At 38.8% G+C, this 24,126-nt stretch overlaps 1 protein-coding gene across 1 annotated transcript in view; it reads right to left on the bottom strand.

Moving 5' to 3' along the window:
- SOX13 (SRY-box transcription factor 13) overlaps positions 1-24,126 on the bottom strand; it is a 62,796-nt gene that overhangs the window by 19,892 nt on the left and 18,778 nt on the right. Inside the window, 7 exon segments of the mRNA XM_032217658.1 lie at positions 572-642; positions 645-743; positions 1,484-1,570; positions 2,930-3,035; positions 3,365-3,572; positions 22,024-22,052; positions 23,617-23,706. Of these exon segments, the coding sequence (XP_032073549.1) occupies positions 572-642; positions 645-743; positions 1,484-1,570; positions 2,930-3,035; positions 3,365-3,571 (570 nt within the window). The 5' untranslated portion in view covers position 3,572; positions 22,024-22,052; positions 23,617-23,706.

Raw genomic sequence — 24,126 nt, 5'->3', positions numbered from 1 at the left:
CATATTTAGGATTTTATAATATCCTATTTATGTAGATTCTATACCCTGTTGCTTATTGACATACTGCAATACACATAGTTGATAATTTGTATGTCTTTAGCTTTTGCAACCAGAGGCTACACTTTATTGAATTGGGGGGGGGGGTGACCTTCAAGAGCTACAGAGAAGATGGGACATTAGTTTTCAGCCCTTGAATTTTTTGGAGTTGTGGGGTGAAAAATTGAGTTAAGCAGGAATATTAAACTAGGAAAAAAAATTATGTTTCATATTATGAAAAACTTCATGTCATAAAATTATGATTTGCTACTAAAAATGAGCAATATTATCTGAGAAGATTCTAAGGCCCACAAAAATGGCCACAGGTTAACTATCCCTGATATAATATTTGTTCTATTTCTAAACTGTTTTCCTTTTCAGGATGATTTGAGTCAGATACAGACCTATTAACTTATTTAGCTCTATCATATCCTATATAATTTGAAGTTCAAGTGCCAATCAGGAAACTTCTGAAGACAAATCTCAAAGGCTAAGAAGGATAAATATAGCCAAAAAGCAGTTTATTATTACCTACCTGTTCTTGCTGTTGCCTGGCCAGCTCCATCTGTTGTTGCTGCTTTTCAAACAACATAGCGGCCATGTTTTCTGTTCTGAATGGGCTGTCAGCAGCTGGTCCCTCAGGATGGACAGCTGGTTAATCATGACCAGCAGCTGTAATTCTTTCTCTGCCAAGCTTTCTTGGGTTCCTGGATCAAGCAAAAGAAACAGAGAAGAGATTAATAGGGAGGAGGGAAATAGTGAAATTTCATTCTGAAACATTAAGGTTGCCCTCTTAGAGGATATCCTGCAAGTATCAAAAAATCTAGGGGATTTCCTTTGTAGGACAAAGGAAAACAGGGGAGACCTGCTTTGCAAGCCATAGGCCTGACATAAAAAGTCATGCAAAATGCACTTTACATTTGGAAATCCAGATCCTGGAAAGCATAAGGAGGTGCTTGTGTAGATGCTACAGTTCCACAGGATCCAAACCAGTTCATTTTTATTTTTTATTGACAGATAATTGTACTCAAAAATCCACAGAATTGTATATCAATTTGTTAAAAGATTAATTCTCACATAGTTGGGACCAATGTGGTTATGTGAATAGTTCAGTCTTTCTCATCCTGGTGCCTGGCAGATACTTTGGAATACAACTCCTAATTTCTAACTAGCATGCTGGATCAAAATGTAGGGATATGCCTGGAGAGTACAAAGTTGGGGGAAATTATATGGTCTCATAATGGGAAACCACTTCTTGGATTGAATTATTTTTTATCCTTTAAAATAAACCAAAATTCTCTGAATTCTGATGGTATGAATTTAAAAATGTTTTGGCTTTGAATTAGCTTAAATAAGTAGAAAAAAGAAGAGTTTTAAATTCTAATTGGGTTAGTTTTATCTATTCTGGGCATTAGCACATTCACATTGAGCTAAACTCTTTGCTCACCTTTTACCTCTTTGGATTCCATAGGATTTTTCCCTAGAAGTCTCTCTTTCCATTCACTGGATAGTAACTTCTCAATGGTCGGCATCACTGTTGAAAGAAAATATGACAGCCTAGGTTTTTAATTGAGAAATATAATAGGTTTTTTTAATATCATAATGCATAATAACATAAATGAAGACAAGGTTGGCTGGCGGTAGATAATACTACAAGGACAGACCAAGATCATTAAAGAAATTTGCTTTAATTAAGCATCTGATTAACTGAATTAAGCATCTGAATGCAAAAATTGGGACAGAACATACATTCCCCTGACTCCTGTAAATCTAGTGTTATTTAATTTATAACATTATAGTTACTTCTAATCTAATGGGATTGAGCAAATATAATCATTTTAAAATACTACGCATTTTCAAGGTAGCTATATTGCAAAAATAATCATTTAAAAATTATCACACATTTTTTCAATGTAGCTATTTTCATAAGCAGCAACCAAGAATCCACTCTAAGAAGAAAAATTTATAAAGGTGCATTAGGAGCTACATTTCTCTATGGCAAGCTAGTTGTCTGTCTAATGTAACACTATACATCCTACAATGTTGCTTAATTTTGCAATTGGAGGATTTTAACTGGCCATCTCATGGGCCAGTGTTGCAATAGTTTAAAATTTTTAAAATATTACTGCTTATCCTGAAGTCCTTCCTCACCTACAAAAGAAAGCTTCAAAATGCAAGAACTGTGAGGACCCCAAAAGTGTGTACATACCTGTATTAAGTTAAAGCAAAATTTTAAAAAACTCATTTTAAATTTACAGCTGACAGTATAAAGATCTGGCAAAAGACAGTGAAGAAATTTGCATTCCCATCCTGAAATCATTCACACAAAACATGTAGTGATGGGATGAGGTGAAGTCTGTGCGTGGGGCGGGGGGAGTGGAGGCTGCATGAGAAAGTGGAGCATGAACTGTGTCCAGTTTTAATAGTTTTCTTCAGCACCAGGAGCAGACCTTTTCAATCTCAGTAGGACTTAATTGACTATTCAAGATCAAGCCACCCCCAACATACTTTGCATTATAACAGGAATTGCTCACAACAATATATTCTTCTTGGGAATGTCTCCCAGCTCCCCCTCTCTTAGTATGAGGATTGTAGCTAAATTCAGAGGGAATAGGGAAGCCCATGATTGTTGCCAGATGATGTCATTGCCTTTATAAATAAAAAAAGACATTTCATTCTCACCCCTCCCACCAGCCCAGCTCCACAACACTGCCAGAGTCTGAATATCATGGGCCCCATGATACCAAAGTAAGTACTCTAGTACACAATTATGTCTTTTCCCAGCAAGTAAAAGAAGAAAGGCCCAAAGAAAACAATCTGTAAATGGATGCATATACTTCTTGGTCTGGATGTGTGTGGGAGAAATATCATGTCTGTAGAATTTCCTTCCTACCTTCTCTTAGATTTTTATTGAAATCCAATTTTTCCTGGTGGCTAACTGCAGGCTCGAGCACAGCGTTCCTGGAATCTAATGCTTTGTCCACTGGAGGTACAGATTCCTGAAAGATAGTGAGCCACTGTCAATCACCAGCACCCTGCAGGAAATTAAAAAGGGAAGGATAACAGATATGCTTATCTTCACAGTCTTACTTTCAAGCAGGGTTTGTCCAAACAACCTCTAGAGGGTAGCGAAGGAGCTGCAGACCAGGCTGGTGACTTAGAGAGCTTATTTAACAGTTGAGGAGATCACTGAGCTTTCTCTCTTTCTCTCACCTCCCCCCTTTCTCTTCAAAATGCTTCACTTCCCTAAGTTAAAAGTGACTGGGTCCCTGTTGGGAGTGACAAGATATGCTTCATGTACACACGTGCCTGAGAGAAGGTGGCCCACCTGTGGGAGAATTAGGGGATCAACGAAGTCACCCAGTGGCAAGGGTGATTTACTGGGGCTGTTGGAGCCAGGTGATGTGCAAGGAGCCTCCCCCTGAGTCAACTTGTAATGGCTCTCCTTCTTTTCTTCTGTTTTAATGGTGCAGTTCACCATATTCCCAGCTCCATTAAGCTCCAGCTGAGGAGAGACAAGGCTCCTCATGGACATCCTGGATGACAAGGGAAACAAAATCAAAAGATTATGAAAATGTGCAGGAGAAGAAGGGGCATAAACTTCACTCACTTTAAAGAAAGACCAGGGTTCCAATGTGAAACCAAGCATAACAAGATTTCAGGCAGGCTCAGAAATAATCAGATGGATGTTACTTCCATTGAACCTTTTTAGACACGTGTCGTTCATCAACAGAACAGGACTCCAATTTGCACAGTGCATGAATATGCTAAATTACACATCTCCTTACTAATTAAATCTATCTTCTGTCTTGCCTCCAGCATTTCTCTAACTTCTCTACAAAGCACAAGAAATTAGTAATTTGGATCAGAAAGAATGACCGCCCAGGATTTTCATGAAGGTCCATTTAAATCTGGGTTTCCTCAGTTCTAGTGCAATACATTCATCGGTAACCTATGCAAGCTCTCACACCACAGTTCCTGCACAGATAGAAATAATAATTAGAATTTCAAATAACATAAGATAGCCTTGCATTAGGGAAGTTTGTAACAAAGTAGTCTATGTTCTCTTATATTGAATACTATCCAGACATTTAACTTTTGGGGTACATTTAGAAAGCCTCAAATATAAGGTTTCCCATTTATATCTCAATTCCAGATTCTGCTTTGTTCTGGAGACATCCTTTATAACAAGTCACATCTTCATAATAGCTATCTTATTTACTAGTCCAATTTCTTAAGACAGCCATCTGGAAGAAGAGTTATATTTCTAAATGGTTCTGCACATACAAAAATATTGGGGAATCCTGCCTTAGAAGACTACATTGACTGATTTACTAAAAACAAAGTCAGAATTTGATGACAGAGTCAATTATTAAATCAGGTGCAAAATTAAATACCCCATACGTATTTTATGCAGAGCAACAGACATGCAATATTTTTCCTGCACTAAGGCAAGAAAATCTTGCTCTGTACCCCTCAGAAGCAAAGCACTATTGTGCAGCCACACAATAATTTTCTAGTTCTAGAAAGACAAAACAGCAGAAGCACAAAGGTTTAGGGGCAAAAGCAGCCATCATAACTGGCCAAGTGCCACCATCATTGCCACTTGGAGTTCTGGAAAAGCACAGGGCAGTAATTACATAACAAACAAAGCCTGTCTCAAGCTGTGAATTAATCAAACTGCTGAAAATAAAACCTTCCTCTCAGGAACTTCAGACAAAAGAAATGAAAACAACAGGGCTGGCTGGGTAATGAAAAGCCAGCACACTGAATGGGGGACAAAGGAAGTTGAACATAGGGTGTTGGACAAAAGCAATAAAGTAAAGGGAAGTGTGACAGCTGAACAATGAGGCACTGTGCACGCCAGAGTTTCTGATCTTAGCAGGCTTTTTATCTCAGTTCCCTGCCCTTCTATGAACAAATCATTGTGCTTTTCAGGCTATTGGGTTTCCTTTGCCATTTGCTTTTGGCTCCTGCAGCCATTCCGGTTAGAAGCCTATGCTTTTCCATTTTCAGTCCTGTGTGCCCCTATCCATGCTGCAGTCCACCATTGACGAAACAGATTCATCTTAGGAAGACAAAGGCATCCATGTGTTAGGGAGGCACACAGATAAGTGACAGTAACTCACCCCCCCCCCCCCAAACATACATCTATAAGACATGCCAGCTGATTACTATAGCCTTTAGCTTTCTCTTGCTCTCTTTCTCTCTCTGGATGATAACAATATAGGTCTTTCTGCCTGTGGCATGATACGTCAAAGGAGAGAATCTTGGTCTTTATTTGTCCCTATTGTTTTACCTTGTGTTCAGGAGACATGGCTAGGAGGATACAAGCATGCTGGATTTTCTTGATGGAATACACTTCCAACCAGAGGATTTGTTGTTGTTGTTGTTGTTTTAATTGGTGGGTATCCAGAAGATTTAGACAGCACATCCAAATCCAAACAGCCAAATAATACAAGGAATTGCTATATGGCTTCCATGTTGATCCCACAACTAAATAATATTGAATATGTAGTTACAGTATTTTCTATGATGCATTTTGCTTGTTTTTATCTATGTCCATATGCACACTTCCCATATATAAATCTTTCTGTGTACAATGGAGTTTACTTCAAGTTACACAGGGGTTGAACCTGCACATGCATAATAGGAAAGAGTGCAGAGAAGAGCAACAAAGATGATTAGGGGACTGCAGACTAAAACATATGAAGAACGGTTGCAGGAACTGGGTATGTCTAGTTTAATAGAAAGAAGGACTAGGAGAGACATGATAGCAGTGTTCCAATTTCTCAGGGGTTGCCACAAAGAAGAGGGAGTCAAACTATTTCCAAGGCACCTGAGGGTAGAACAAGAAGCAATGGGTGGAAACTAATCAAGGAGAAAAGCACTTAGAACTGAGGAGAAATTTCCTGACAGTTAGAACAATTAATCAGAGGAACAGCTTGTCTCCAGAAGTTGTGAATGCCCCAACACTGGGAGTCTTTAAGAAGATGTTGGATAGCCATTTGTCTGAAACAGTATAGGGTTTCCTGCCTAGGCAGGGGGATGGACTAGGAGACCTCCAATGTCCCTTCCAACTCTGCTATTGTATTGTATATAAGGAAAAACGATTAGAGTAGTTTAAAGAACAAAAGCACGGTAAATCTATTTATGATCATGATAGAAACAAGGATGTTGTATAAGAACAAAAAGGTATGGGAAGATGTCACATACACTCCTCTTTATTAAAAGGAGTAGATGCAATGCATCCATCTGAAGAACCCCAAGCAATGCAGGACTCAGGCATCTAGGCAATCTCATTGAGGGATAGCACTGGAGGAGAGATTAAGCATTCATTTTCATAATCACTGCAGGAGAAACTAATAAGGAATTTTGTAACAAAATATATTCTTTATGTACTCAAGAAACATGTTAATCTGTTGTGGCCTTAAATTAGCTATTTTAAAAAAACTTGAGAAAGATATCTCAAATTCTTGCCATAAGGATTACTGCTGTGGTGGTGGGTGGTGGTGGTGGATGTGTGCCCGTGTGTGTGTTCCCTTCCAGCATACAATGTTTTGAAGTATCAATAAAAGTGAACTATATGAGGACTGATTATTCACAGAAACATGTTACTGAAGCTAAGCAAGAGAACCTGTTAACTACAATGCAATTCTAGTAAGTATATTTAGTATCTTGATAACTGTGTTCCTTGTCAACAGTGGTAATATTCATTAGTTCATTAAGGTCATTCAGAATGGAATTGCTTCCTTAAAACACAGTGCTTCCCAAAGCATAGGCTATGCTTGTACAGAATGAGGTTCATGGAAGTTATACTGTAATCCAATATATCTGGAAAGTGACAAGTTGAGAAAAGTCAAAGCAAGGAGCATTATCATCTTTTCTTGGCCTTATTATGGCAGCGTATATGCTTTGTCATGCATTTTCAACCAGCTATGGGAACTTTAGTTGGATCCTAGTGGGTTTTGTTTTCATTAGAATAAAAAGAACTTTTAAATTGCAGTTAGAAGTAATTAGTAAATTAAATGCCTGGCTAAATATTTCATGTTATAAGCAAAATATAATAAAATAATATAGAAAATGGATTACCAAGAAAGGAGGATATAACTGACACAAGTTTACAAAGGTTAAACTCTTTCATCATACCCGGAGGATATTTAAACAGATAGGGCAAATATCAACTCAGAGACACTGAGAAAAAGGAACAATTGCAGGAATTGACTGAAATGATAAAACATATTGGTAAAGACTTGTGCACCTATATCTTCTTCCTGTTAGGCATTAACTGCTGATGGAGAACTTTATGACCCCTGCCCTCTTTTTAAAGGTTGCTTTATTTTTAACTTGATTTGGCTTAAATAAGGATCCCCTTTAAATAGAGCTCTCTCTCTCATCTAAAGTAGGACACCTCCACATCCCAATGTTTAAATTGTCCTGAATATTTACCCCTACCTCTGGCCCAGAGGCATCATTACCAGAGATTTCGATGGTTTTATATGTCAAGGCCAGGGTCTGGTAACAAGGGGTCCTAGCTACATTTGCAAGCATCCTGTATTTGTTGCTTTGACACATCAATGTTGCATGCAACAGGAATAAAATGAGCTTTAGTAGATACACTTTTCTCTTCCAGATGCCAAGAAACAGTTAGCAAGGCAGACTGCTCCACACTGCAGTAAATTGTACATGCAGAGCCTCAGGCCACTTTCCTAAAGTTATCATACCATTCATTTACAGAACAACTCAAAGGGTTTGCAGAAGGTCAGCATGAGAGAAATGTAAAAAGGATCTTCAGGGCACCCTGTCCTGCAAAATACAATGAGCAGAGATGAAAATGAATTGAACATAAAGAAGCTTGTGCTTTCGTCCCAGTCCTTATTACTTCAGAAACCCTGTTGAATGCATAACCCCATTATGCCAAGGGGGAAAGAAAGCCATATTCTTGTTTGCAGGTCTTGCTTGCTCGCTCACTGGTATGTAGCCATGTAAGGGGACTGCATTGTCATCCAGACAATGGGGAATCAAGAACAATCAGCTGGTGGTGAGCTGAAAATGTATTCATTTTAAAAGAGCACACAAAAGGAAAGTTTCAATCCTCCAGTGGGTCAGATTTCTATTGTACTTAGCATTTGTACCACTGGAAGTTTACTCTTAAAATGGGCTTGCTGCTTTAATAGGTGTGTGTTTGAAAGGAGGCTCATTGTATTTTTATTACATGGTTTGCTGAACAAAAATACAGCCAGTTATACTTGTTACAAGGCTTGTTCCAGCAATAGGTCCATTCCCTATTCTAATAGTATCAGGTAGTTATCACAAAAGGCAAGGGAGGGGGAAGAATTGCTCAGAACAGCAAACAATGGGAATGGGACAATTGGCCTGGCACATGGAAAATGTCTTCCTGTAATAGGCCTTTTTTAATGTTCTTTTTCTTGCACTGAAAGGGGGGGGGAGCAGAGCTCAAAGTCTTCTAATGTACCAGACAAAGGGAAAGGATGTAGCTGAGGCTGAGACTTTCTTAACAAGATTAAAACAGAATTTGACACTTGTGTGGATAATAAAACAAGCCAAGCAGTAAAGTACTCAAGACAGCAGCATAACAGGGTTTTTTTCATGTTATTAAATATTTGACATTTGTATAGCTTTGATATGTAAAAGGTTCCTATGATCAGCAATCTTTTTTGTTCATTTTGACAGAATGCTGTACCATTGTAATAATTTTTACTTTACAAATCGGACACTGAGAGTTAAATGGTAAATTCATGGGCCCATCATATGAAGCCCTAAGCAGAGTTTAAAAATGATACTGCATGCTTAGTCAAAACTTATATACATTATAGTATAATGTAAGTGTGAAATTAGCTAATTACTTTCTAGGCAGAGCACACAAAGCTGCTTGTACCAAGTGGACTACTGATCCATGCAAATCCAGCTGCTGGTTGGTTGTTTTTTTTAACCTTCTTTTAAAAAATGTTTACTTTTTGCCTTAACCGACAATTTTTACATCAGTATTTCTAGAACAGTGTTTCTCAACCTTGGCCATTTGAAGATGTCTGGACTTCAACTCCCAGAATTCCCCAGCCAGCATTCGCTGGCTGGGGAATTCTGGGAGTTGAAGTCCAGACATCCTTCAAGTGACCAAGGTTGAGAAACACTGTTCTAGAAGAATTCCGTAGCAAGAACCTTGAAATAGGGATGCCAGAATTGGCATATTCCTCTTACAAATTATGTGTGAGGAATCTCAGAGATAGGGGTGACTTATACAACTCCATCCTCTATTAAACTAAGATTTAGTTACAGGCGACTTACCTGCAACTCTATAAAATAATGCTTAATTTTTAAACAAAAATAAACTGTTTCCAATCACAATCATCACCACAAATTATTTATTATTTTTACCATTCAGGGGAAACAACCCCCCAAAATAATTTACTAGCAGCATGAACTTTTGTAGAATTCTTATTAAAGAAATATAGCTTTAAAAAAAAAAGTCTAAATTCCTTCCCATGCATTAGCTCAGTGTTTCTCAACCTTGGCGACTTTCAGTCCTGTGGACTTCAACTCCCAGAATCCCCCAGCCACATAGCTGGCTGTGGGAATTCTGGGAGTTGAAGTCCACAGGACTGAAAGTCACCAAGTTGAGAAACACTGCATTAGCTGGTATTAATGGTTCTATAGGGATTGGACTGAGAGAGGGAAGAAAAAGCCCAGCTGAGGCAGACTGCTTTTCTTGTCTGCTTTTTTTCTTTTATAGTTACCAAATAACTCTGAGTGAGTGTGAGAACTCTATGAGGAAGAATCATATTTCAGCAGTACGGTCATATGTATACGTTAAAGTCATTTTATACCAATTAAGGCCACATTCAATGTTCATGTGGTTCATTTTGCTTACATTTTGGCACTGAGCATTTCAAATGACCAAAAACCTAATCATTCTGATGTGGTGGTGACAGAATGCAATTTGATGGATTCACACATTAGTCTTGAGCTAACTCTGATTCTAATGATGTACTCAATTCTAAGAAATACAACACTGGTCAATTCTTTAGTTGGGATTCTGAGTTAAACTAGAATGGCAGACAATTTGCTGCTGCTTGGCAACAACCCTACACAAAAGAAATCCATCTATGTTTCACTGAAAGAGTACAATAATGTCTGCATCAGCCTCTCAACTTAATACCTAGCATTATTTCTTACATATCAGTGGAATTTTTCTTCTCAAAGGAGCTTGCCCTCAGAGGCAAATTTGCATATCTAGTCAGAATAATCTCTGAAGGCTGAGTCAGATTATTTATTAACCTAAACTGAAATCTTTGAATGGTGCCAGACTCTCTCAGCAGTGGCTTTGCAACTTTTCTACCCCTCCACTGTTATTTCTTTGTGGCATACATCCTGCTATTCTCACTCTTGCACTGCCACCCTTCCTGGTCAAAGCCTGACTATCTCTTCTATTTATTGTGCAAGGGTGGTTCCAGTGCCAGCAGCAAAATATCCACCCTAGAACTGGCACCATGTGAAAATCTCAAGATCTGAAATCAGGAAATAACATCTTCCGTGATAAGGTGCAACTTTCAACTAGCTGTACATGACTCTAAACAAAATAAAATGATTAGGCATGAAAATCTTTGGTTCCCATTTGTATGAAATCTCATACTGACTATGGACAACGAGAGTCAAGGGTGAAAAAACCCCAGTGAATTGAAGTGTGGCATGTAGCTAGCAGATTCAAGAAATGTCAGTTTTGTTGTTTGGAAAAATAAGTTATTTCTATGTTGCAAATAGAAATTAGTTTGATTCACTCATGTAAACTCATAAATGATGAGGAATGTTAAACCTACACATACTCATATTTACAAGGAATGAAAAATGATTTAGAGGAACAGCCAAGTTCAAAATATTGTAAGTTTTTCTTTAAAAAAAATACAAGAAATGAAGGGCAAGGGGAAGCAATCATTCACGTTACATTAGAGAAAAGGTATGTCCACTCCTAGCAAGTGGATTGGCATACTATATTATTTACCAAATTTCAAGTAAAAGGTGATGTTTTTTTTTTAAAAAAGAGATGGAATAGCTGATGCCATTAGATGCTGATAAAGAAAGTGAGGGTTAAAAAAGAGAAACAGAGGAAAAAAGTTGCAGACAATCAAATGTGCCATTGAATCTTGATAGTTGGGCAAGGCCTAACTGCAGGTGTAATGCCAGTTTTACTTTGTCTTATCAGGAAATGTCCTTCAGTTTAGTTGGTTTACAAATATATCTTTAACTTTATTAGATAGTTTTGTTAGAAACACTGTACCTGAACTGCAAAAATCTAGATAGCCACATCACAACAGCAGACATGTACCATTTTCTGTATTTCTTTGGTGCCAACTAGATTCTGGATTTTTTGGCTCAGATCTTATATTCTTATGCTTTTTCTAGAACAAAATAAGGAATTCTGGGCCAAATCTTTTGGACAATCTCAAGATATCACAGAACAAGCCTACAACATAATAAGAAGAACATTACAAAGCTGTTTCACTTCAATCTCAGCTACCTGCAACCTTACTTCACTTAAGAGGCTGATTCCTCAGGAAAGATGACTTAAACTAGTATATGCGTTTGCATATGCACAATACACAATTCACTATACTCTAACCTTTATAAATGATCATATCTTTACATTATGTATATATATACTTCTTGCTTAATTACATCAAACGGCAGTCATTTGTTTAAAAATGTATTTTAAAAAACATTGTTTTAAAGTAATTGTTAATACCTCACATAAAATGTAAGAAAGCAATGAGGTTTATCATCTCCTTAATACACTATTCTTAATTATTTGCATCCCACCTTCATTTATAAGAGCTGTGGTGGCACAGTGGTTAGATGCAGTATTGCAGGGTAATTCTGTTGACTGCCAGCATTCGATTCTCACCAGTTCAAGGTTGACTCAGCCTTCCATCAATCTGAGGTCGGTAAAATGAGAACCCAGATTGTTGGGGGCAATATGCTTACTCTGTAAACCACTTAGAGGGCTGTAAAGCAGTATATAAGTCTAAGTGCTATTGCTATTATTTTTACAAATAACTCAAGGCTGTAAACATATCCAATGCACCTTTCTCATCCTATTTTCCCCACAAAAACCTTGAGAGATGGGTTTGTCTGAGACAGAATGTCTTGCCCAAAGACATCCAACTGGCTTTCATAGCTAAGGCGGCACTTCAACTCATGTCTCTTGCTTTTTAGCCTGATACCTTACCCCTGAGACAAAATTGCTTTAAAAAAAAAACTAGATTTATTTAGCCATAAGCCTGAGAGTATGGTTAAGATCCAGATACCTAAAGAAATACCATCAAAGCACACCAGCAAGTTTAGATTCTGGCTTTACTGGCATTATATAGATCAGTGTGTCATAAAATGTAGTCCTATCTTCCAAGACCTCTCAGGAATCTAAAAAAATCAAAATTATTTGTCAATTATGAAAGATATTTGCAAAAATTTAAAACAATGTCAACCTTCATTTGTATTCATTAAAATATTGGTTTTTTAATGAAAAATATTGGTTAGTATCTAATGGGTTTAATATTGTTATTTTATGTGATTCAATAAATATTTTGCAAATGCATCCTTGAATGTTTAATAAGGTAAGCATCAATAAATAATCCATACAAACAAAAGATCTTTTGGGTCTTCCACGATTTTTTTAAAAAAACGGAAGGGACCCTGACAACGATTTTTTTAAAAAATCACTGATCTAGTTACATATTTTTCTTACAAATGAAACAGCATGTTTTTCACACTATTTTTTTAAAAAAATCTTGACCAAGTGACCTGGAGACCTTAAAACCTGGTATATTTTAGTAGTAATAGTGTCTGAATTTTCCCAGCAATGATATTGCTCTAATAAGGGATTTTTATATTCTTCTGTTGCTTAGTTGCTGTATTATAGGAACAAAACAGATATAGAAAGCTTGAATGACCTATACAAGAAAACAAGGCTGCTTCATAAAAGCATGTCACCACTTGATTATGCAAAATGAGGTGTTTGCAGCTGAATGTGTGAATTAAATCAACTGCAAAGCATTGTAAGGTGATATGAAGGTCTCTGTAGTGTTTGATCTGAGTTGCCTCATTCACACATGGAGATCATTGTTAATCATCATGTGATTAACATACATGTATGAACTGGTTGTGGCAACTCCAAAAAAAGGCAGAAAGCAGAGTTTAAATATTGTGTTTTTCTGATATTTAGATACCATTTACAAAGCAATGAAATAATAAATTTTAAATAAATATTAAATAAATTAGTTATTAAATAAGTAACTCTTTTCCTCTCTGTAAAGTTTTCTTGATAACAAGATGGAAGAAGTCTTCCACCTTCTGCCATGGTGCTTTTCCAACTTATTGTCAGTCCAACCTATTGCCCAAGTGGTAGTCTTCACATCCAAGTAACAACCTGGTCCAAACCTGCATAGCAGAGGTGGTATTCAGCAGGTTCTGACCAGTTCTGCAGAACCGTTAGCGGAAATGTTAAGTAGTTCGGAGAACTGGTAAATACCACCTCTGACTGGCCCCATCCCCATCTATTCTCTGCCTGATCAGTCCCACTGATCAGGAGAAAATGGGGATTTTGCATTAACCTTCCCCTGGAGTGGGGAGCGAATGGAGATTTTACAGTATCCTTCCCCTGCCACACCCCACCAAGCCATGCCCACAGAACCGGTAGTAAATTTTTTTGAATCCAACCACTGCTGCATAGTTTTGGGTCTTTTGTAAAAAAAAAGCTGCTAAAGGTAGCTCCAGCTGCCATTTAACTATACAAGTTAAATATGTATAAAATAGCTCTGGCGTTACTTATTCCTTAGACTGCACCCCTTAGTGTGTCACTGAAATGTCAATTTTGACATGATAAAGCAATGTATGTTCCTTCTGTAAATGATATTTAAGGCTTTTGTATACTCAATCCACATTGGACAATTTAATTTCAATCCTGTTAATCCTTATCACATATTACAGTTACAGGAAATTTTGAGTTTTACAGGCCAATCCAAATAAATCTAAACTTTGAGGATCATTCCCCACAAAAATATTTTACTATTCAGAAATTTTTTAGAGCCAGATCATTTCTTTTATGCTGGCTAGCAGAATGAAATAATTTTGACATGACTATTCATGATTAATCCATGATTGATAGCTGTGGAGATGAAAATGGCACGAACCGCAAGGGCTCCGCAGCGCCCAGGTCAATCAGCAGTCTGATTGCAATAGAAGAAAAGTGTGTGAACCACCACGGCTCTCCTGCGCCAAAGCAGATCTAAAATTCACAGAGTATGACCAGCATTGGCCAAAGACTCCAGCGCTGCTACGAAAATAAAGGGTGATGGTGATCCAGTCAGCGCCCCGAACAGGATCTGCCCACGCACTCGCAGCGATCTGCGAGAGTAACAGGCAAGCAGCAATTCAGGAGCCGAAAGTGCGTGAAAGAAAAGAATTTGAATTTGCACTCTCGGCACGAGGGAAAAGCCCGCCACCACATTGCAGCGTGATCCGAAGTTCAGAACCAATGCCAAAGCTGCCTGACCAAATTGGCAGTCAGAGATGGTGATGGCCCACTGGCAACCCAGTTGGGCCAGTCACTTCCCAGCAGCTGAGGTGGTTCTGTCCAAATCGCGCACGGCGGGTAGGAGACACCTCTGACACAGCCTGCTCCTGAAGAGAAATAGCTGCGAAGAAAAAAATTAGACCTAAAAACAAAAAGGAGAGAAAAATAAAATAAAATATTGAGAGTATAAGAAAATCTGGTCAAAAACTGGAAAATCTTTGGATACATCCTTACTGGGGTAGACTGAGTTGAAAACTGGACTCAGTGGAGAGCAGAAGGCATGGCCAAAGAATTTACACTCAGTCTCTGGGCAGATAGACAGAAGTTAACCCATGCTTGGATTCTCCAAGCAGCGCACAGGAGATTATTCAAATAGCCTTAGATACTTATGGACACATGAATACATTTATCCATGACCCTCTTAGCTCTTTGCAGGCATTTTACACATGACAACCCATTTTACAAAGAGCTACATGAATATCCTCTATCATGTTTAACTAGGAATAGAGAATAGTCAAAATAACCTAAAACTCAAGCCATTCTTAGCAACTGCAAATATTAGGATCTTCAGCTAATTCAGTATCTGGCCTTCTTAACATTAGTCTAACAAGCCTTAAATTGAGTCTCCATCAGAATATGTATTTTAGCTATCTGATTATTAATTCATTTATTATTTTAATGTATGAGCTGAGAATAGCAGGTACAAAGTTACCAACTGGTCCTTCCTCAGTCCTGTGAGGCAGATAACAAAAAAATTGTCTGTTTCAGTATATTGTTAGAAGAGAAACAAACATACTGAAGGATTGCAAAGCCCCAAACCCGACCTCAGTTAATGACTCAGCAAGTGCTACCTAAAATCCAGTTGGGCTCTAGATGATGTTCCCATGAGGACACCACAAGATAGCTGTTTCTCACAGGTCTGGAACATAGGGAAACAATGAAAATCATCACACTCTCAACCCATGGCAGAGTTTTTCAAGTACACTGAGGTCTTAACTTACTTTCTAATCACTTTCAGAAATTAACTACCTTAAGGCTAATAGAGGTCTTCAATTGTTTGCAAAGCACATGGTGAGTTTGCCTTCAGCCTTCAGTTTGCCATAAGCATAAGAATTTTAAAAATTTGAAATGAAAATTAAAAGCTAATATGATCTTAATTCAAGGCTATAAAATGAAGGAAGGAACCAGACAGATTTGAAATATTAGGATTTTTTGCTGTAAGCATTTGCAAATAATTATGTAAATTAAACAGTGCCTTTGTGGGAATTAAATTGTTTAGTCTAATTTAAGTCATAACAGAAATCCGTGATTTTATGATTTTATAAATTGAACACTAGAAAGGACTAAAGATTCCACGCATGAAAGGAAAAAGGACAAAAAAAAGAGATAAGATTTGGTTTTTGTTTTTAATCGGGACTGGGACAATATGAAAAGAAAATGTGACAGTTGAAATACTTCAGGAGATATTTTAAATAGAGATAGAAACTAGTACTTAGCAAGTGTTCTATGGATAGACCTATGTCCAAAAGATATTTAAAAAATGACAGATCTGAAAGAGAATACCGTGAAAAATCTACAGGAGTAAGCTGAAATAAACTTTATTTGATGCTGAAAAATTAGAACTTAAAGAAATTTTAAAATATTGGAAACTGAAAACATTGTGGATTATAAAAGAGATCACATTTAAAAGGGAATAGAAAAGATAAGTCAAGAGAATGACATGGATGATGATTCTTTATTGGATTACAAAAAGGTATCTAAAATCCACAAAGTCGTCCCTGAGATGGGAGAAACCCTGAAGAGAGATCAAATCCTGTAACAGTATCTTAATGAAACAAAGATTAAGATTCCTAGAAGCAAAGGGAAGGAAATATAGAGATGGTTTCTTTGGCCAAATGAAAAATAAGACATGACATGTTTCTATAAACTTCTGGCAACCCTTTCTGGACTTTTGCTGACATCAAAACTGAAATGTTAATATGGGATCCCTGGTGCTCTCTGAGCTTGTTTTCTTGCAGATGTTTCATTACCAGGCTAAATAATTTCATCAGTAATGAAATGTTAATGATTTATAGGTAGTCCTCAATTTATGACAGTTTAGCCCAAAATTTCCATTGCTAAGCAGCACAATGTTAAGTGAGTTCTGCCCCATTTTACAATTTTTGGCCACAGTTGCTAAGCAAATCACAACAGTTGTTAAGTGAAACATACAGTTGTTAAGCAAATCTGGCTTTCCTTCTTGACTTTGCTTTTCAGAAGGTAGCCAGGAAGGTCACGAATGGTGATCACATAACCCCATGAAGGACAGTGTAATCATCTGTAATACATGCCAATTGCTAAGCACTTGAATTTTGATCAGGTGACTGTGGATGCTGTGATGTTTGTAAATGTGAGTACTGCTTATAAGTCACTTTTTCAATGCCATTATAACTTCAAATAGTCACTAAATGAATGGTTGTTAAGTTGAAGACTACCTGTACAGATTTGGGCATAAATAAGAGATGGATTATGGGAAGAAGAGATACTTGCATGAAACCTTACCTACAGAGGTTGTATAATACTGAGTTTGTACTTGTTATATGAAAATCACATGTTTAAATATTTCTTTTCTTCTTTTCTTTTTCCCTGCACTTTCTATTTTCATTTCTGAATTTAGTTTGTGTTGTTTTTTTATCATTGTCTTTTTAAAATAACTATCAATATTTTTTTAAAAAGCGTGATAAACTATTTCTAATACAATCTTAACTCTCAAAACCACAACATTCTTTATTAAAGTAATCACACTAGATTAAAAGTTAATCTGGAGAGTAATGAGTAATGAGCAGAGTCCTTGGTCGCTGCTTGGAATACAGTGGCGGCCGAGGCTCTGGACCCGGATTGTGCCTTTGCGGCCTCTCCACGGCAGTGGATCCAGGAGGGCCCCTGGTTACCGAGGAACTCCGGGAGATGAAGTGCCAAAAGAGACGCCTAGAGCGACGCTGGAGGACTAGTAACTCCGAATCTGACTGAACACAAATAAGAGCCTTATTAGGACTTATTTAGTGGCGATACGGGCGGCAAAATGTGCTCATTTTTCCGCTCTTATTGCATCCGCAGAATCTCGCCCGGCCCGCCCTATTTAGGATAACCCGCTCCTTCCTGAAAGGGAGGGGTGCGGGAGAGCCCTTACAGGGAAGAGCTGAGGAATTTGTTCAGTTTCTGTCGGACAAAGTCGCTCGGATTTGGACAGACTAGACTCCACTTGGACAGTGCCAGCCGAGATGCGGGGAGGGCCTTGATTGGATTTCTTGGAGCGAGTTCCAGCTTGTCGCTCCTGAGGAAGTGGACAAGGCCATGGGAGCGGTGAGTGCCCCCACCTGCTTACTGGACCCATGTCCCTCCTGGCTGGTCTCGACCAGCAGGGAGGGTGACCCGAGGCTGGCTCCAGAGGATTGTTAACACCTCTCTTTGGGAAGGATCTTTCCCGCACCCTCTGAAAGATGAGGTGGTAAGACCCCTCCTTAAAAAGCCTTCCCTGGACCCAGCTATCCTTAATAACTATGTCCAGTCTCCAACCTCCCTTTTGTAGGGAAGGTTGTTGAGAAGGTGGTGGCCTTTCAACTCCGACGGACCTTGGATGAAGCAGATTATCTGGATCCCATTCAGTCGGGTTTCAGGCCTGGTTACTGCCACCAAAACTGCTTTGGTCGCGCTGACCGATGATCAGGGATAGAGGACATTCCTCTATCCTGGTGCTTCTTGACCTATCAGCGGCCTTCGATACCATCGACCATGGTATCCTTCTGCGATGGTTATGGAGGTGGGAGTGGGAGGCACCGTTTTACGGTAGTTCTCCTCCTACCTCTCGGACAGGTCGCAGTCGGTGTTGGTCGGAGGACAGAGGTCGACCCCTAGGCCCCTCAAATATGGGGTGCCACAGGGCTCGGTCCTGTCTCCCCTCCTATTTAATATCTACATGAAGCCACTGGGTGAGATCATATGCCAGCACGGGATTAAATATCATCAATATGCGGATGATACCCAACTGTATCTGTCCGCTCGTGCCAACTCAGCGAAGCGGTGGAAGTGATGTGCCAGTGCCTGGAGGCTGTCAGGGTCTGGATGGGAGCGAACAAGTTTGCACTCAATCCAGACAAGACCGAGTGGCTATTGATGTTGTCTCCCAAGGATAGTCCAGACATTCCATCCCTTAGCTTGGGGGGTAAAATCTTACACCCCTCAGAGAGGGTCTGCAACTTGGGTGTCTCCTGGATTCACAGCTTACATTAGAACATCACCCGTCGGCTGTGACCAGGGGGGCTTTTGCCCAGGTTCGCCTGGTGCACCAGTTGCGGCCCTATCTGGACGGGAGTCACTTCAAATGGTCACTCATGCCCTCGTCACCTCAAGGCTTGATTACTGTAATGCGCTCCACATTGGCTGCCCCTGAAAAGTGTTCGGAGACTACAGTTGGTCCAGAATGCAGCTGCGCGAGTGATATCGGGTGTACCTAGATACACCCATGTTACACCTATCCTCCACGAGCTGCACTGGCTTCCTATTGGTCTCCGGACACGCTTCAAGGTGCTGGTTATTACTTTTAAAGCCCTACATGGCTTAGGACCTGGATATCTGAGAGACCGCCTCCTGCCACATACCTCCCAACGACCAATAAGATCTCACAGGTTGGGCCTTCTCCGGGTGCGGTCGACCGGACAATGCCAGTTGGCGGCCCATCGGGGGAGGGCCTTCTCTGTAGTTGCTCCGGCCCTATGGAACCATCTACCCGTAGAGATCCGGACCCTTCCCACTCTCTCGGCCTTCCGAAAAGCCACGAAAACCTGGCTGTTCCGGCAGGCCTGGGGCTGTTGATCAAGTTCCTTCCCCACTTAACGGAATGTTTGGTGTGTTGTTTTTTAAATTGTATCTTTTCTTTATTTTAACTTTACTTTTATTTTTGTTTCTGTAAGCGCCCAGAGTCCTACGGGATTCGGGCGGCATATAAATTTATAAATTGCTAAATTGCTAATAGTGACCATTCAAACATTTTAAACTTAATTTATTAGTGTCATAGACCACTTCCAAAGTAAATTCAAATATAAAGCAAATTCTTCTTTAAACAGTAACAGAGCTGTGGATGCTAAATATGAATAATTAATTACACTTAAATAGAATAAAACAAAAAAAAAGTACCATAATCAATTTGTCTGAATACAACAGCATCTAAAACTTATGATAAGTTATGGCAAACACTATAGACAGCAAAGTAGTATTTAGCTACATTCGGTGAGACAGAATCAACTAGTCAAAGAGTAATAGATGAAGATAAATTTGAATGACTAGGGCATTTGTCTAGAAGGAGAGATAATTGAAACAACACAATGGGGACAAAACAATACAACATGACCTAATGTCTCATTTATTCCTGAAACACATAAACTGCTGTAATGGCAACTCCCCTCAATGAAGGTTGTCAGGGGATTGTTAAATCCAACCAAACAGAAAACTATTCTTTCTGCCTTCATTTTCATAAAAATGTATGTACTTTACACCTGCTTTTTTTCTTTAAGCAGCTGGGCTGCGGGAACAAGCGGGAAGCTGTCACAATTCAACATTTTCAAGTGTTGAATCCAGGAAGATTTCCTTCCATTTCACACTGCATCTAGTCATGACAAGGACATGAGGCGAAAGGAAGAAATTACCATTTCCTAAAACGGAGGACATCATTTAGATGAACTAATGACCCATTTAAGGGGCATCTCCATAGAGAAAATGTCAATCATTTGTTTATTGATTGTAATGTAAATGTAACACACATCCCAACTAAAATAAGAATAGGAGTGGCTCAACAGAGGTGTTTTCTTCAAAAAATAAGTTTACTGTGGTAGCATAATATAAGACACAAAAGTCAACACAAGCCCAAATTCTCATATCACGCTACACCACAGTTGGTTGAATAAGCCACTACTTAGCAGATGACATTAAGCCAGCAGCAATAGCCAACACCCCAGAAGACAAGCTAGGATGCAAAAAGATCTTGACAAACTTGAACAATGGGCCCTCTCCAACAACATGAATTTAATGTGGAGTAAAGCAACCTGGGCAAGAAAAAAAAAGGTACAAGAAGTACACATCAGGCAAAATCTGGCTCAAAAACAGTGACTGTCAGAGGGAGCTTGAAGTCTTGGTGGGAGATCACCTTAAACATAAGTCAGCAGTGTGCAGCAGCAGCCAGAAAGCTAATACAGTCCTTGGTTGTATAAACAGAGGCATAGAATCAAAATCACATGAAGTATTAGTACCACTTATAAAGTCTTAGTAAGACCACACCTGGTCTTACTGCATACTGCATACAGTTTTGGTCATCACATTACAAAAAAAGATGTTGAGACTTTGGGGGAAAGTGCAAAGAAGAGCAAATATGATGATTTAAAGGTCTGGACACTAAAACAGATGAAGAATGGTTGCAGGATTTGAGTTTGGCAGGTCTAGAGAAAAGAAGAACTAGGGGGGACATGATAGCAGTATTCCAATATATGAGAGGCTGCCACAAAGAGGAGGGGTCAATTTATTTTCCAAAGCACAAGAGTGTAGGACAAGAAACAATGGATAGAAACTAATCAAGGAGGAAAAGCAATCTGGAATTAAGGAGAAACTCCTAACAATGAGGACAATTAACTAATGGAACTTGCCTTGCCTTCAAACATTGTGGGTGCTCATCACTGGAGGTTTTTAAGAAGAGACTGGACAGTTACTTGTCTGAAATCATATAGGGTCCCCTGCTTGAGAAAGGGGCTTGACTAGAACAGTGTTTTTCAACCACTGTGCCGCGGCACACTAGTGTGCCGTGACATAGTGTAAGGTGTGGCGTGGGAGAATTACTTTATATATAGTCAATATAGGCACAGAGTTAAATTTTTTTAACATTTTCTAATGGTGGTGTGCCTCGTGATTTTTTTCATGAAAAAAGTGTGCCTTTGCACAAAAAAGGTTGAAAAACACTGGACTAGAAGACCTCCAAGGTCCCTTCCAGCTCTATTCTGATTTGCTCCTACAGGATGCTATACTATAACCCAGAATTACAAAAATCAATAAATGGGCTCTCTCATTATGCTGAGCAAAACCTGGAAAAAAACCTACTTTATTTCTTAATAAAAATGTGTGAACATAAATGCCTCTAAGGTACAACTCATTTTCTGGAAAAAAAAATCTTCTACAAAAGAGAGACAGAGACCGCATTAGAGCTGGCCTTAAGCTCCACAAAGATTCCTTTTGAATTCTAGTTGCAGTCTGGACTGAGAGGTGAAACAACAAAGAAATCTAGAAGTAGTCAATCACAAACCACTTCCAAATTGTCAAGAAAATCAGACAAACCTATCCATGTGTAACCACTAGAAGTCAAGCTCAATTTGAGGGAGTCTTACCTTTTTTCTGCTGCTTCATTCCATGGTACCTGCAATGGTAAATTCATATTCAAGACCTCCATTGCATGTGTACTTGCTTACAGAAACATTACAATATTTCAAATATTTTATGTAAGGAAAAATTAAAAGATCCAACTATGAGCAACAAATAAGCAAAGTCCAGGAAGGCAATGTTCCCAAAGCACATTTGAGCTATGAATAATAAACCAAAATGGTTGGTTTCATATGACATGCTATGGCAAAACCAAATCCATCATCTTTTGGCTTGGTGCAATGCATAAACCTAATTTATGTAGAAGATATCTCAGATCAGTCTCTTCCAAATCGATGCCTTTGAAAGAGATGCTGACTGGGAATAATTGGAATTATAACCTCAGAGGGTACCAAGTTAGAAAAGTGAATAAGATTAGCAGAAAAAGACATATGGTCTAATCACTTTCTCCACATCAAGGATATTTCATCCTGAGTCTGTTTTAAGTAACTGTTCACAGCAAAGATGTAGTGGGTATTTTAATATAACTGTCTTGATTTATCACTGATTTGTCTTCTACTCCAACTCCTACTCACCAAAAGAATTGCATCAATTTATGCTGGTTGCTGAGGGGAGTAGGGTGTGAGCTTATACTTTCTATCTATTTGAGGAATTCTTCTCTATTTTGGTGTCTGGGTGATAACACGAAAGGGCCCCCAAGGTTTTTGTAGAAAATTAAGTTTCTTTTATTGCACAGCAATAAACCAAGAGAATTTTCAGGGAAGGAAATTTTGCCTTTCTATTGTTTACTGGCTCTCAGTTGCACATAACCCACCCTAAAGTTTGAAAGAATGGCATGTGTTTTGTTCTTCAGTGTTGGGTCTACAGACAAACAGCTCTTTGTGTCTCTAGGGTTCCTAAGGCACCTGTTCCCCCGCCACTTCATTCCTCACAGTCCACCCTTACTTATCCCTGCATGTTCTGCTTGCTGCGCTTGCCAACAAGCTGCCTTGGCCACTCTTCCTCAGTCAACCTGTTGAAAGCAGAGGCCCACAGTTGTAAGTCCAGATATCTGCAATGCTGATATCAGGCATTTGTTCTGGGGAACCATGGCACACATAATAGAGTGTGGGAGAGAATCATAAGTGGAAGTGTTTAGTGCTATTTTTGCAATTGGACACTGAGCCAATGAACATCTTAAAATGTTTAGCTGCAGCAATCAAGGTCTCTGTAGCAGAATGTGCACATTCAGAGGTGGTCACCTCAGAATAGAACTTTTTGTCTACACTAATATAACACAGATTACACCACAATGAGGAAGTCCCCAGTTTGAAATTCATAAAGTGGCCACAACAAGCCAGTTCTCCCATCCACAAGTAACCTTACAGTGCAATCACATCTATGTCTACTCAGAAAAGCGTTGACTGGTTCACATATCATGCGGCCATCATTTGCTTAACCTTGTGTTTTTCAAGAAGCCACAATTTTTTAAATACTTTTTATCCCGCTTTTATTATTTTTTATAAAGAACTCAAGGCAGTGAACATACTTCTCTATTTGGCGATCAACAGGGCTTACTGGAGTATTGCAGACTTAAAAGAGTTAATTAATTAAAGACTTACAGAGGGGTGTTTTTTAAGGACTGTGGTGATGATCTGGGATATCTTCCAAGATGCGATGCACTAATCACCTCAAATACCCCTCACGTTGAGCTGCACAAAACAGAATTGAGAACCAGATTTCATCTTTTAGTCTTTTGCCAAAGTCATGCTGTAAAATGTGAACACAACTCATTTTTTGAATAGGATCAAACAACACCAAAATGGTATTCATTTAATCTTAACATTACCTTGATTTATACATTGGTTACATTAAATACTGTTAATTATTCACCATATATTTAAAAACACCCCCCTGTCTGTCATAATAAGCATTATAATTTGTCAAAAATATGGGCTAGGATCTGGTAGTGTTGCAGGTTAGCACTGCAATGTAAGTTAAACTGAATTTTTTTACACTGGCATAAAAATGGATTAGTAGAATTACAAGGTCAGGAACAGTGTCTAGAACAGGAAAAGGGACCACACAAAGCTGTGCTACAGCAAGGAAAATGAAAAATTGGAGACATGTTG

This window comes from Thamnophis elegans, chromosome 5, assembly GCF_009769535.1.
Source record: "Thamnophis elegans isolate rThaEle1 chromosome 5, rThaEle1.pri, whole genome shotgun sequence".
In the NCBI taxonomy this organism is placed as follows: domain Eukaryota; kingdom Metazoa; phylum Chordata; class Lepidosauria; order Squamata; family Colubridae; genus Thamnophis; species Thamnophis elegans.
The sequence above is the reverse complement of the archived record's forward strand: the minus strand, read 5'-3'. Positions and strand labels throughout refer to the sequence as shown.